At 59.6% G+C, this 14,238-nt stretch overlaps 1 protein-coding gene across 2 annotated transcripts; it reads left to right on the top strand.

Moving 5' to 3' along the window:
- The first annotated feature begins 833 nt into the window (after nucleotides 1-833).
- On the top strand, nucleotides 834-6,730 carry LOC139322168 (ETS translocation variant 3-like). Of its 2 annotated transcripts, none has more exons than XM_070951169.1 (5): nucleotides 834-941; nucleotides 1,807-1,863; nucleotides 2,270-2,507; nucleotides 3,410-3,525; nucleotides 5,484-6,730. In XM_070951169.1, the coding sequence occupies exons 2-5, from the start codon at nucleotides 1,818-1,820 to the stop codon at nucleotides 6,650-6,652; spliced, it is 1,569 nt and encodes a 522-aa protein (XP_070807270.1). In that variant the 5' UTR covers nucleotides 834-941; nucleotides 1,807-1,817; the 3' UTR covers nucleotides 6,653-6,730. The 2 variants fall into 2 exon arrangements, with proteins under 2 accessions (XP_070807270.1, XP_070807269.1); XM_070951168.1 differs by having other exon boundaries at nucleotides 1,804-1,863.
- The last annotated feature ends 7,508 nt before the right edge of the window (nucleotides 6,731-14,238 follow it).

The raw sequence follows: 14,238 nt of genomic DNA, 5'->3' as shown, positions 1-14,238 counted from the left end.
AAAGGTGTGTGTGTGTGACGGATGGGGGAGTTTTCTCTCAGGCTACCCAGACGGGGCTTCCCTCAAGAACTCACCAGAGGACCGAATTCATGGCAAACTGTCTGGTCTTGGGAAGGTGCCTAGAGGAGAACCGGGGATGGAGCCGGGCAATGAAGAGGCGCAACGGGGGACCTCATGCAGGACAGGAGGGGAAGGGTCCCGAGCACAGAGCCCCGTCTGGGGCGCCTTCCCCGCGGCTGCTCCTTTGCAAGCCTTCCCTCCCAGCTGCCGTTCGGCCGCTTCTCCGCAGTGCGGTGCTACTGCCTCGCAAGAGGAGGGGGGCTTCTCCCGCCGCCTTCCAGGGATGCCCTCCTGGGGACCCACCCAGCCCAAGGGGAGCCCTCCTCCTCGGCTCCGGCCAGGCTCCCCTGCGCTCCCTCGGGGGCTCCAGGGCCACGCAAGGGTGGGGGGGGCGGCAGCAGCAGGAGGAGGGCGGGGTGCTTAGGATGGGGCTTCAGCGCTTCTGCCCCTTTGATTTCCCCAGCCGGAGGGAACTTTCGTTTTCTGCTTCAACGGGGGCAGCGCCGGGCGGGGGGGGGGGCGGTCGTAAGTGCGAGGACCGGGCTGAAAGTCCCTTTTCCCCTCCGGAGAGGCAGAACTAGGAGGGGGAGAAGAACCTGACGATGATAGAGAGGAGGAGTAAGAGCGGCCCGCCCTGACGGGTCGGAAGTGACGCGCGCGCTCGCCCGCCCGTCGCCTCTCCCGGAAGTGGCGCGCGGTGAGTCAGGGCGTGTGGGCGGGCGGCCCGTCGACGAGGCGTTTCCGTTTCCGGTGGCTGGCGCTGGAGGTGGGCGAGGAGCGGCGGCGGCGGAGCGACGGGAGGCAGCAGCAGAAGCGGCCGCGCAGCCCGGCAGGCCGCACCCACCCGCCGACGGAGCCCCAGCCGGCCGGCCGGCGGTCAGGTGAGCCCGGGCGAGCGCGGCGGAGGGTCGGGCCTTCCCCGCCAGGCACCGGGCGGCGGCGGGTCCTCCGGGCCCCATCCTCCCCTCGGGGCAGCCCCCTCCCTCCGCGTCCCGGGCAGGGGAGGGCGGGAGGGGATCCGCCGCCCCTGCTCCTCTGCTCGGCCGGCCAGCGGGGGGGCGTCGGCCCGTGCGGGGTCTTCGGGCGCCCAGACCGCGCGATCCGGGGCTCCCCTGCCGAGGCGTCCGCGGGCGGAGGAGGCAGGACGGTCCCTTGGTGGCCCCTGATCGGCCAGAAGAGCAGGGAGGCTGCGGCGCCGCCGGCCCCGGACTGGCTTCCCTCTGCAAACACGGGCGTGGCGGAGGGAAGGAAGCCGGCGGGGAGCCTCTCGGACGGGAAGCTTCCCCGACAGCCGGCGGGTCGCGGCGGTGGGAACTGGGCGGGGGGCGGCGGGGGCGGGCGGTTCCTCCCCGAAGAGGCCCCTGGGCAGAAGGGCAGCCCCGGACTTCGAGACAAGGGCGCAGAATGCGGGGAGGGGGGCGTCCTTTCCCCCGCAAACCGGCTGATTCCCCCCCCATTCCCTGATCGGAGCGGCAGGCGAGGAGACCCTCCCTCCCTCCCTCCGCAGGTGTGTCAGCCCCGGGAGCCGTTCTGGTGTTGATATTCAATGCCGTGTTTACAATCGGTAGCCACATGGGGTGGGGTGCGATTGCCGTCCTGATAAAAGCAGCGAAAGCCTGGATGGCGCTTCGTGGGAGCTGCCTGGGGGGAGGAGGATGGGTTGTGTGTGCTGGGAAATAGCCGTTCACCTAGAGCTAACCCTGGTTTTCCTTCCTTTTTTCCCCTTGCCTCCGGCCACCCTAGCAGGAGCCAGAGACATGAAGGCAGGCTGTCCCATTGTGGAGAAGCCAGAAGGAGGAGGAGGTGAGGCGGCTGCTGGGCAGGCTGGTTTTGGGGCTCCGGCTTCCCTGGCCTGTGGCAAAGATGGCAAGGCCTTGGCTGGAGGACCAGGAGACAGGGTCTTGTTTGTCCCCTTCTTTCCTGGGGGGTGGGCTCCCTCGGCAGACCCTTTCCTACCGGCCTTGGCCTGGGCTGCCAAAACCTTTCCTGGAGGGGCTGCCAATCCCTGCTCTGGGGCTGGGAAGGGGTGCCCGGAGAGTGTGGCAGCGGCTGTGCCCACCTTCTCTGGAACCGCAGGTGGCTTCTAGTTCCATGGTTTCTCAGCCACAGCGGCCGCATCACCACCACTCAGCTTGGCAAGGGGCAGAGGTTGTTGGCTTGCAGGTTACCCCTTCTTTCTGACCCCCGGTTTTGCTTTTTGCCCTGCCAGGCTATCATTTCCCTGACTGGGCGTACAAGACCGAATCCAGCCCAGGTTCCCGCCAGATCCAGCTCTGGCACTTCATCCTAGAGCTGTTGCAAAAGGAGGAGTTCCGGCACGTGATCGCCTGGCAGCAGGGTGAATACGGGGAGTTTGTCATCAAGGACCCAGACGAGGTGGCCCGGTTGTGGGGCCGGAGGAAATGCAAGCCCCAGATGAACTACGACAAGCTGAGCCGGGCTCTCAGGTGAGCCTGGTGCCGGTAGAGAAGGAGGGATGTTGACACGAGGCCCTTGAAAGCAAACCTTTGGGATGTAGATGGATCTGGAGTTTTTCCGGTGATCCCTTCCCCTGACATGGGGAATGCCAGCAGTCTTTAACGGGAAACAGCCGGGAAAGATGGTTCTGGAGCAGACCTGCCCCTTGTTGTCTTTGGGCGCTGGGTTCCTTTATCAAGAGTTGCTGAGGCTTGCTGGAAAAGTCCATCTGCATTCATCAGAACTGAAGCTCATTGATTCACCCTCCCTGGCATACCACAAGTGTGGCACCCACATCCCTGCAAGCTCCCCATGGTTTTGGAGGGCCTGCCTGCCCCAAAGATCCTGATGGGGGATAGATTTCCGGGGGGGGTCTGTGTTGCCAAGGAGCCACCTGTGTGAAAAAAAATCCCAGGGTCTGAACTTTCCACTCCGGAAAGTTGCTGGCGTCCCTTGGCTGCCTTCTTCAGATCTTCCCCGTGCCCCACCCTCTGTGTTGGCAGAGCAACGGACTTGAGCCAGTGCCAAGCTGTGAGCGCTGGTGGCCCGGGTGGCACGTCCTTGGCTTTTTTTCACAGGAAGCTGAGACTTGGCTGAGCACCCTAGCCAGCCTTCTGCCCTCTGTCCCTTGCAAGGAGGCGCGGCCTGCATTTGCATAACGGAGGGGAACTCTCTAATTTGCAGAGCTCCTCTTTCCCTCCTCTCTCCCTCTCTTTCTCTCCCCTTCCCACCCACTCTCTCTCTCTCTCTCCCTCTGCCCCTCCCTCTCTCTCTCTCTCGGGATGGGGTAAAGGCCGTATTGGCCAGACAGAAGGGCTGCTGGCCTGGGTCTGTCCTCTGCTACTCGGACGCCTCCCAAGGAGACTGACGGGTGGCTTTCCTCCCTCGGCAGGTACTACTACAACAAGCGGATTCTGCACAAGACGAAAGGCAAGAGGTTCACCTACAAGTTCAACTTCAACAAACTCGTGATGCCCAGTTACCCCTTCCTTAACATCCGCCCCACTGGTGAGCAGTCAGCGGGGCCCGGTTTTGCCGGGTGGGGATTGGGGGAGGAGGCCTGGCAGGTTGGCCAGAGGAATATTTTCATTCATTCCGTTTGTGAGTGTCCCTGGCTGGCAACACTCTCACGCTCTCCCTGCAGAGTAGGCTGGGCTGAGGGCGAGTGCCTGGCCCAAAGGAACTTCGGGAACCAGGCCTTTCCAGTTGACCAGTCTGAAGGCCCAGACAGTTGCCAGATTTCAGCTGCTCCTTTAGCATCTGGGAATCGGGTGGAGGGCAGCTGGTCTCCGTTCACCACCACCCCTAAACTTTCTGGCTGGGCACCCGGCGACGTGGTTTTTTCCCCAGCCGAAGAGCGGCTCTTTTTTGCCTTTGGCTTTCCCCCTTTCCCGAGTGCTCCGATTGGCAGGGCCTTGTTTCCTGGGGCTGCCAGACCTGCCTGCTGCCATCGTGGGGGCCTCTCCTGCTTCTCAAGCCCTTCTCCAGAAATGAGCTCCACTGCAGGCCCTTTTTTCCTCTGGTTGTATTTACACGCTTGGTGTTCGGTTGGACCCAGCAGCTGCCAACCTTGGATTGCTGCTTTTTCTGGGCTTGGAAAAAATAGCAGCTAGGAGAGTGACGCCCTTCCCTATGTGGGAACCGGTAGCCGCCCCGGGCCTGGCAGAGGAGCTCTGGTCTCCTTGACTGACGTTTTGGGCAGTGCTGGGTGTGGCTGGGAAGAGGGCAAGCCCAGCAGCTTTCTGCCCCAAGTGGACCTCCAAAGCTGTGGCTTTCCTGAAGGGGCCCCTTGCAAAAGGTTATTGTTTCCCTTCTGCCGATGTGGCCAGGCTGAGAGCTCCTTCCTGGTGCACGGAGGCATCCATCCCTCGGGCCGCCCATGGAGGAGGGCGCTTTGCCCCCAGGGAGGCTCTGCGCTTTCAGGACAGGTGCCCTGGAGCAAGGCCTCCCTCCTCGTCCACAGCTCTGGGCTGTGCGGCTTGGCTGTCCTTTCAGCGGGGAGGAGGCCCCGGTCTTCCCGTCTCCGACTTTTCCCTCTTCATCTTTGTTTCTTTCTGCCTAATGGCACGGTTGCCCCCTTGTTCTTTGGATTAGGAGCTCTTTGTTTTGAGGGGGGGATTGTGCTCCGGCCACGTGATCCTCAGCCGAAAGCCAGGCCCCAAGAGAGGAGCAGGGCTGCACCCCCGTGGCCTGGACAAGTGCAGGAACAAGTCCGGGCAGTTGCTCACCCTGATTCCTCTCGGCCACGCCCTGCACTCCCTGAGGCTGGCAGTGAGCAGAGTGGCTGGAAGCTGCTCCATGATTACAGCCTGTTTTCTTTCCTCTTGCCTGGGGAGGTGGAGGCCCCACCCTGCTCGGGAGGGAGGGAGGGAGGGAGGGAGAGGGCCAAGGCTGAGTCTCCACTGCGGGGGGGGGGGGGGGAGAGCTGCAAGGCCATTTGTGCCTCTCTCTCCCCCCTCCCCTGGGAGGGCAGAAGGATCTTCTCTGCCCTCTTCTGACAGGGAGCCTGCGCAGAGCCTCTGGCCATGCAAAGGCCGGGCATTGCAGAGGGGACCAGGAATGGGTCACCCTGACTGGGAACGTGGTATCCTCAGCCTCCAAGTTGGACTGTCCAACTCTGCCATCCGGGGGTGCAAGGAGGGGAGGACCTTCTAAAGACAGGCCTTGGCTGCAGCTGCGTTCTTAGAGATGGGAAGGGGGTCTCTGGAAGGGGACCAAACCTGAGCCTTTGAGAAAGATCTCTCCCCAGATGGCAGCAGAGAGGGGGGCTGGGCATCTGGGCAGGGTTCATGGGAGGGTGGGGGCTGCCTTACTAGGCCTGGATCTCAATCATTTAATTGCCAGAACTCCCTGACCCCCAGAAGCTGCTTCTGGGGCACCCCAAATCAAGAGAGCCCAGTCCGACTTCCTGTGGGTTTGTGATCCGGAGACCCTCCTCTCACTCCTCCTCTTCTCTTCCCTCCCAGGCGCCGTGCCACAGAGCGCCCCTCCGGTGCCCACGGCTTCGTCCCGCTTCCACTTCTCCCTGGAGGGCCAGTCACCCAGCGAGGACTCCCAGCCGGGTTGCTTCTCGGGCAGATCCCTGGGGCCGCCGGGCCAGGAGGCGCTCAGCAATGGCAGCGCAGATGAGAAAGCGTCTCCGGCGCTGGAGCTGGAGGGGGGGTCACCGGATTGGCACCGCAGGGTCGACTTCTTGGCCTCCCGCAACACAGCAGCGGCACCAGGCACCGTCGGCCACCCGAAGCGCAAGTCGGACCTGGTGCTGCCCATCTTCGGCCGGGCCGGCCTCTACCCAGACGCCCACAGCCCCTTCGCCGGGTCGCCCCTCCCTCCCCGTGGGGGGGTGCTCAACGTGCCCCTCTCCCCCGCCCTGTCGCTGACCCCCACCCTCTTCTCCTACAGCCCCTCCTCGGCCATGAGCCCTTTTGCGCCCGGTGGCAGCAGCTGCTTCTCCTTCAGCCCCGAGGAGATGAAGCACTACTTGCACTCCCAGGCCTGCTCCGTTTTCAACTACCACCTCAGCCCTCGGACCTTCCCGCGCTACCCGGGCCTGATCATCCCGCCCCTGACCTGCCACCCGCCCCACGAGGAGCAGCCCCCCTTCCCCATCAAGCTGCAGCCCCCGCCTGCCGGGCGCAAACACCGGGAGCGCCACGAGAGCGAGGGAGGCAGCGGGCCACCTCCCTCGCCCCCCCAGATCAAGCTGGAGAGGCCTTTGGATGAGGAGCCCGGCGGCACTGACTCCCCAGAGAGGGTCCTGGTGGGGCAGAAGGAGAGCGAGGGCTCAGCCCCTCCACCCCGACGCCCAGAGCTGCCGCAGGAGAAGAGGCTCTTCCTGCACCCGGCCGCCCCGGCGTGGCCTGGCATTTCCGTGGTGCCCAGCTTGGCCAAGAAGCTCAAGCAGGAGGAAGGGGCCGCTGAGAAGCCCCCCGCGCAGGAGCCCGGGTGGGAGCTGGGGGCCCTGGAGAAGAGGGAGGATGCCGCCATGCCACCCAAGCTGCGCCTGAAGCGTCGCTGGAACGGGGACCGGCTGGCGGAAGCCCCCGAGGAGACCCCCAGCAGGAAGCCCTCCTGGGCCGGCAGCCTGGACACGCCCCACATCCTGCTGGCCCCCAAGGCTGCGGTGGATACTTAGGACAGGGGGGGAGACATGGGGCGGCTCCAAGGTGTAATGTAGCAAGGTTTTCCTGGCTGGGGGGCAAGAGGAGGGCGAGGAGGGCTTCACTAAACTTGCGGGGTGGGGGGTGGGGTTGCTTTGTGTGTGTGTATGCGTGTGCACGCGTGTGCATTGCAGGTGAAATGCAGTTGTTCATGTCCCGAGGGAGGGGGAACTCCTTGGCTTGCAAAGCCCCCTCCTCAGCCATTTCTGCGTGGCCAATGCTGCAACAGCGCCTCCAATGGACCCGCTCTCGTTTCTTGGGGGGGGGGGCTTGATAGTCGTGGGGGCTCCTCTGAATCTCTTTTGTTGCTTTCTGGGTGGTCTCCCTTCTCGGTCAGAGCCAGGCCGTGTCTCACATTTGTGGAGGACGGTGTGTTGGGAGGGGGAATTTGGGGGGGGGCTGGAACATTGCACTGTCTTTCAATTTTGGAAGTGGACGTTTTGGCAGGCGAGATGAAGCCGACAGCCCGCAGGAGGACTCGGGCTGATGGTGTGCTGGCTTGGCAGCCTGCAGAGCAACTTTCAGAAATATTGGAGGCGTAGTGGGGGGGGGGGTTCATCTTTAAAGTAACCTTTTTTGACTGTAGAAGAAGCCATGGCAATTTCTGCTCTTGAACCTTCAGGGATGATGTGGATGGGAAGTCAAACGGAGAACCAGATGCCTTTAACGCAGCCCCTCCTTTAGCCCTCCCTTCCTTTTCTCAGTTCCGGCCTTTGAGGAGGGGGTCCTAGACAGAGATTGGTGGGCTCCGAGGGGGAGGCAGCCCAGGGCGGCTCTGCCCTTTTGTGACTGCCTTACTGTGGTCCCTTTGCGGGAGAGGCCCTCGGTGGGGTGGGGGGGGCTTTTAACGGGGGGGGCTGCTGGGGGGGGAGTAGATGGAAGGGGGGGGTTGGTGGCCTCAGTCACGCCAGGCTCTTTCCTGGTGGGGGGGCTTTGCGGCAAGCAGTCTCAGTGGGCCCCCCTTGCCAGAGTGGCTTAAGGATTCCGTGGAGATGGGGGGAGGCTCTAAATGGGGCTGCCCCTTTGGACACCGACTCTTCTGTTCATTGGGGGCTTCTGTGGGGTTCGTATTTGTAGCATGCGAAGAAAGCCATTGGGTGACTTGTTTGAGGAGGCTTTGTGGGGGGGACACGGGGGGGGTCGTGCAGACTGGCGATGGGTCTGGTGTCCGGTCGAAAGCTCTTCCCCCTTGCTTCAGCCACCCCTTGCATGTCCAAGCCTTAGAGCCTTTCTGCTTTGTGGGGGGAGGGGAGGGGAGGGGCCCCCTGAGGTCCTCTTCCCCCCCCATAGGAAGGGGGCTGGCCATGGGGCCCAAAACTCAGGAACTGAAACGTGAAAGGCCTCCTTTGCCTGGGACGTGCACTCTTTCCTTCTATTGAACCCAAGTGCCAGAAGGGGTGGGGGGGGGTCATGGGGTGGGGGCCGCTGGTGTTCTTTGGGGAGAGGGAGGGCTGGGGATGGGAAGCCAGCACCCTCGCCACCTTGTGCCCGTTGCAATCTCTGCCTCCGGGCTTTGGGGGTGGGGGGCTCCCCTGCGCCGAGAGCTGCGATGCCTGTTCAGGGATGCAAGGGCTCAGCTCTGGGGGCTCCAGGGGGCTGGGGGCAGGAGGGGGCTGTGGAGAGCTTACCAGCACCTGGGTCGTGCCTCCTTCCCCAGCCCCAGGCAGGTCTGAGGTCAGACCTCAGAGCTGCGTTGAGGGGCACCCGGGCCTGTCAGGCCAAACAGCTCCTTGTGCCAAAAAACTGAATCCACTGCTCCAGCGCCGGGGGGGAGGGGGGGGCGTCCCATCTGCCGCTAATCAAGGAAGCGTTCATGCTTTTGGGAAATGGTTGTGATGTGTTGTAGCCATAGAAAATCTTAGGTGGGTTTTTGCCGTGGCCCCCCTCCTTCCCTCCCTCCCTCCCTCCCCAGGACATTGTAGGGAGGGCTTTGGGATGAGCAGGGCAGGGGGCTGCTGCTTCTGGCTGTTAAAAGGCTGACCATATGCTCTTGGCAAGGGTATTTTCAGGGGTGGGGTGGGGTCTCAAGCAGCAGGGAAGCCAGAGTTGGGGGCCAGGGGCTAAAAACCCAGAAGGCCCCTGATGCGGCAGTCCCCTTGGCTCCCCATTGGGGAGGGGGGAGACGGTGTGGTGGGTTCCCCTCGGATGGGAAGAATTTACCTCGAGGGGGGTGGGGTGGGGGGGCTTCTCTTCTACCCCTGCTTTGCTCTGTCTCCTTTTCTTTTGCGCCTTAGGGATGCGGGTGGACTTACGGAAGGAAATCCGGTCTGTGGTTCAAGGGGCATCCCATTAGGTTATTTTCTTAGGAAAAAAAAATTCAACTTTAGAGTGTTAAAAGTGGCAAAGTATTTACTGATCACTCCTTTAAAAAAAAGAAAATATTTTTCCATGAGATGGCCCTGACTGAAGAACTAAACACAGCGGGGCAGCAGCTCATAGCTTGAGGTATTTGTCCATGTAAAGCAGGATTAAAATTGTGTCTAAAAAAAAAAATGTAAGTAGTCCTCATGCTTTTGTGCAGTGCCTTTAGACGTTCCACTTTCTATACAGTCTTCAAAAAAAAACAACTTTGCATATATATTATATATATGATGTAATGTTATAGAAATATATGTATAATATACATATTTTTTCCAGGGGTATCTGATAGCTCTGTATTTTGTTATGGAAGTTGATATGAGATATTTTACCTCAAATTTTAAAAAAAAAAGTTAAATAAACCTTTTAAGTAAGTCTGCTGGGATTCCTTCCGTCTTTTGCTTTTGGGGAGGCTGTGGTGGATGTTGGAATTGCCGTCTGTGTTGCCGGGGGGGAGAGGGGGGAGGCCTGCCAGGCGGATGGAAGCGCAGGCAACCGGGTCCCCCTGCGTGGTGGTGTGTTTGCGTGAGACTCTCATTCACGCAAGGTGGGGGCCCACACACGGCCCATGGGGCCTGGAGGACGAGTGGCAGGCTGCTCTGCTGCAAAGGTGGACACTCAACCCCACTGGAGGTCCTTGCCAGGCCCAGCGGGATCCCAGATCCTCCGGCCAAGCACTCTTTCCTCAGCCTGATGCCTGGGGAAAGTTTCCACCCGCTTCCTGGAGCTGCAAGGAGAAAGTTAAGGCAACTGGATGTTTGTTCGAGGCCCGTGGCTTCCTTGGCCAGGGTTTTACAGCTGGGGAGCCAGCTCTGGTGAGAAGGCACCTTTGACCTGGGAGATTACTCGGTCTCAGTTGCACTGATCATCTCGGGTCCCTTCCCAGCAGCTCAAGCAACTTTCCCTTCCACAGCTCCCTCTTGCCTGGAGGAAGGAAGCTGCGCAAGGCGCCTCGGCCAGTTGCCCTGCCGTTCTGTCCTGCCCACAGCTTCGGCCCTTGCTCCATCCAGAGCTCTGCGTGTCCCTGTCAAAGGCCAGCTGGGGCAGTGGCTTCAGGCTGGGCATGGGTGCCACCGCTTTGCCACGTGAAGTGAGGTGTGTGGGCTTCTGGATGGATGAGAAAACTCCACCTGGGTTGGCTGTGATTCACACGCTCTCCCTCCCTCCCTCTGGCAGAAGGGCAGGGAACGGCTTCCTTTCAGAACGCTTGTAGCGTAATTGCCTACAGGGAGCCTGTCGCCCAAGGAGTCACACGAGGCTCCCGGGCAGGTTGTGCCAGCTGGGCGAAGAGGGGCGCAAACCGAGGGCAGCTTCATGGATGCCCGGAGGACAACTGGGGAAACGCCGCTTCGGCTTTAAACCCGTCTTTACTTTAGCAGGGAGAACTCGGTGCTCGGATTTCTCCAGGCCTCCCCACCTGTTTTCGGCACCCTGGTTCCTTTTCTCCCTCTCTCCTGGTTCCCATCCTGGTGATGCCCAAAATTTTGCAGCCGTGCTGCAAGACACTTCAAACCCAGCTGCGTGTCGCAAAGTCACATTCCCACTCGCAGGCTAACCAACTTCGTTAAAAAGAACAAATAAAAACCCTGAGATCAAATTCCTAGGCTCATCCTGGGTCCATCAATCCGGTCTCCTAAATGGCGTCTGTGGAGGTTCCCATCAGGAGCTCAGCCTCCTCCCCTGCAGGCTGCAGCCAAGTAGGCCAAGAACACGAACTCAGAGCCTTTCATAGGATTCCTGTCTTAGGCAATGGAAAGCGCCTCCGGCTCAGCTCCTCCTCAAATGCTTCAAAGCAGCCAGTTCCTCCTGTTCCTCCCAGCGGCCTCTGGGGCTGCAGATGCTTTCAAAGTAGCAGCTGAAACCCCTCCTTGGGCGCTGCATGTGGGAAACCAAGGGAGCCCAGGCCTCCCTACTGCGCAGGCTCGCTGGCATCTCGGAAGCTCAGATTGCCAAGGCCAGGGTGAAGTGCCCCCTTCTTCCCCTCCAGCAGAGCTTGAAAAGCAACTGGGAGCAACACCCAGATAGGACTGGACCCCAGATCCTGACCCAGTGTCTGTTACCTCTGCCTCCGGGAAACATGGTGCTGGGCTGGGTTTATTGCTTGGGGGCTGTGTGTCACAATGGGTAGCTGTCCACTTCCACTGCTGCTGAAGCATGGAAAACAGGTGGTACGCCCTGGGAACGCCCAACCCAGGGCGGGAAAAAACCCAGCAAGATTTTGTTCACTGTGCCAGCTCCCCCTTTCCTCCAAGCCACCTTTCGGTGAGAGTTTGGGGCTGCCTCCCTCTCAAGCAGGATGCGGCACTTCCTGGAAACTCTCCTTGCCACATCTTCAATCAGCCAAATTTCCTCCACCTGCCAGTCTGGGGCAGTGAGTGTGTACAGAGACATGTGTTGGGGTTCCACCCTTCCCTGGATCGGGAGCCGGCTTCTCCGAGCAAATTCTCCTTGCCTGGTTGCTGATCCTGGGATGCCGCTTCTGAATGGAACCGGAGCCTGAAGGGGGACTGGGCAGATGGCGGCAAACGTCTTCGGTCATTGGGGGAGGAAGGTCCCAACGGCATCCTTTGAAAGGCCCCAATCCAGCTGCCTCTACTCCGTCTGGAGGTTTTCCCACGGGAGGCTTCCGTTATCAGCAGAGGCAACGGCTTCTCTCTGAGCTTGGCCAAGAGATGGGCACCTTAGTGAGATGCCCCTTCCTCAAAGCACCTGCGCTTCTGGTATCCCTCTGCCGCCTCCTCTGCCTCCCCCCACCAGCCAGTCTCTTCGGCCTGAGGAAATTTCTGGTGGGGAGTGTGACTGGAACCCCTGGCTGGCCATCACTGTTGGTTAATTAGTATGTTCTTCTTAATCAGGTCAGCTCAGGATAGCTTGGAAAGCTAAGAAGCTACATGGAAGGAGTGGGTGGGAGGGAGGGTCCCTGCCAGCTTTTGTCAGTCCCCTCCCCTTGGCCGCAGAGCCAGCATTGTGTGTCCCATAATCAGCTTGATGAAACCAACCTAAGAGGTTTTGGACAAGCAGCCCCTGACCTTCCCGCTCGGCTCAGTGGGGCTAAACAGATTGTGGGGGGATTTGGCAGAGCGAGTGAGAGGCTGCAAGCCGATTCCAAGCTCTTCCTGCATGCCAGCCAGGCCGGCTCAACTGGAATTCTGCTTGCAAGGCAAACCTGTACTTATGCATGCGGAAACCACCTGTTGGAACCTGCCGGTGCCCCAAATCAGAGGCCGGAGAAAGTGTGAAGCAGGAAGGAAGCTAGCTGGATCCATCTGAACAGATCTCCACAGCGTATGTGATTCTTTTGTGCCAGCGGCCCTTTCCGAGTTTGTTATGCCCACGGTTGACATCAGGCACACCTCCAGCCTGCTGGGGCATCCTTTGACGGAGAGGACCAGGCCGCAAACGATCAGGGTGGGCAGGTGGGAGAGCCGTCCTTTCCTGGCCGGGCAAACTTTTTCTCCTGAAGGGAGGCAGAATTTACCTCTCTCTATTAATTTGTGCACAATCTGGCTTTTAAAACCCTCTGTGGAAAGGAAATCAGATCCTGTCTCTGGGGTGGTGGGCGTTTTAAGTCAGCTGGAGGTGAATCTCCCCTGCTTTAAGAGCAGGTCCGGGCCCCCTGCCCAATATCTAGGCTAATTTCTTCTTTTCCTTCTCCGTCAAGTGACGCCCCAGCAAGAAAACCTCTGATCCAGCATTTCTCTTGTATCAAGGCCTTTCCCCCCAGACCTTCTTCACGTAGGGGGTGGGCTAAGAAGATTTCAGATTAACTCCCTTTCGCTTTGTATGTGGAGGTGGGCTGCGCTGAAGCTCCCCCAGGACAGTGGGGGTCCTTCTTGCCTTCTTTGCTCCCTGCCTCTAAGCAGCCAGATAAGTGGGCAGGACTCAGCAGTGGCCAAGTTCACACAGAACCCTTCCAAAAGTGGCTGTCCTGGGCCCAGGAACCCCGTAATGATGGGGAACAGTCTTCCACAACAGTCTTCCTTGCGTGGGGAACACTGTCCTTCTTTCTTCCTTGCACGTCTTCTTTGATTCCCATGCTTGCTCTTCATCCTAAACGCCTTTCTTTTCAACCGAGAGGGGAGCAGAGCCAAACCCAAAACTTTTGCCCCTTCACCAAAACGGCAGGTTCTGTTGGCTCCGCTCTGTGGGGCTCTGGATGGGCCCAGGGTCCAAGGCTAGTGCCCTGCAGCAACCCTCTTGCATTGCTGAGGCCTGAGCACCCATTCTGCTCCTTGGAGAGGGAATATTCAGGGCGCTGAGGCGTCGGAGTCAACCCAGAGCTCCCTGGGTATCTTTGCTGCTTTCCTGGGGATCCTGCTCTGTTGCTGCATGAAGCCAACATTATGATGAGCCTTTCTGGAGGGTCAGCCACCCACAGTGAAGCTTCCTCCCTCTGCTGTCTGGGAATTATTGGCAGCGGGATCTCAACTTGGAAGTTTTTGAACGTTTTCCACATATTGCCACAGCGCTCTCCTTGGATTCCACACCTCTGAGTCCTCCTTCCCCCCCCCAGGAGTCAGCTGCCCTCGGATCCCAAACTGAGTTACACACAGACCAGGCAGATAAGGTTGGGCACCTTTGGGGTATGACCGATGCTTCCGCAGAGCAAACACGTTTGAAACAAAACCGTTTTTCCAGCCTCCAAAACCATTGCGACCTGGCCTTTAACAGGGACTCTGCATTCTTTCTCCTATAAACCAACCTTTTCCTCACACCTCCTTCTGCAGCGTTGCATTGTTCCATGCTTCCGTTCTCATTATTTCATGTTTTATATTTCAAGGGTTTAAAACCTTATCTTTGCATCTTCTTGGTTTGGAACGACAATCTGTAATTTAGCAACTGATTCTGGTTCGGGCTGTTATCACACGCCTTTCATCTTCCACATGTGGTTTAATTATCTCATGTTCTCTCTTGTATGCATCGCAACCCTCAATGGCCCAAAGTGCCTTAAAGTGGGAAGGGAAAGTGACTAGGGGGTCAAGGAAAACTGGGATGGGAAAACAGAAATGGGAAGAATTTCTGGATTAAAAGCTTTAGTGAGAAGAGGCAGCTGCAGAGGAGCAGAGGTATGAGCTAGGCAGCCTCCTGGGCAGCCCAGCTTGGAAGAAAGGGTCTCGGGCAATTTGGGGAAGGGGTTATTTTACCGGAGCTGCTTCCCTGAGGCTGCATCTTCCCCAGGCCAAACCAGATGCTCAAACGGGTC

The sequence above is a fragment of the Pituophis catenifer genome, unplaced genomic scaffold (genome assembly GCF_029215685.1).
Source record: "Pituophis catenifer annectens isolate HBS135680 unplaced genomic scaffold, rPitCat1.0.hap2 SCAF_10, whole genome shotgun sequence".
Classification (NCBI taxonomy): domain Eukaryota; kingdom Metazoa; phylum Chordata; class Lepidosauria; order Squamata; family Colubridae; genus Pituophis; species Pituophis catenifer.
This window is presented reverse-complemented; position numbering and strand designations above follow the sequence as displayed.

What these genes read in the sequence shown, in the direction of transcription:
- LOC139322168 (XM_070951169.1), top strand. Translation starts at nt 1,818, where the DNA reads ATGAAGGCAGGCTGTCCCATTGTGGAGAAGCCAGAAGGAGGAGGAG. An exon ending in GAAGCCAGAAGGAGGAGGAG is followed by an intron (nt 1,864 to 2,269) that starts GTGAGGCGGCTG and finishes TTGCCCTGCCAG; the next exon opens with GCTATCATTTCCCTGACTGG. An exon ending in CCTTAACATCCGCCCCACTG is followed by an intron (nt 3,526 to 5,483) that starts GTGAGCAGTCAG and finishes CTTCCCTCCCAG; the next exon opens with GCGCCGTGCCACAGAGCGCC.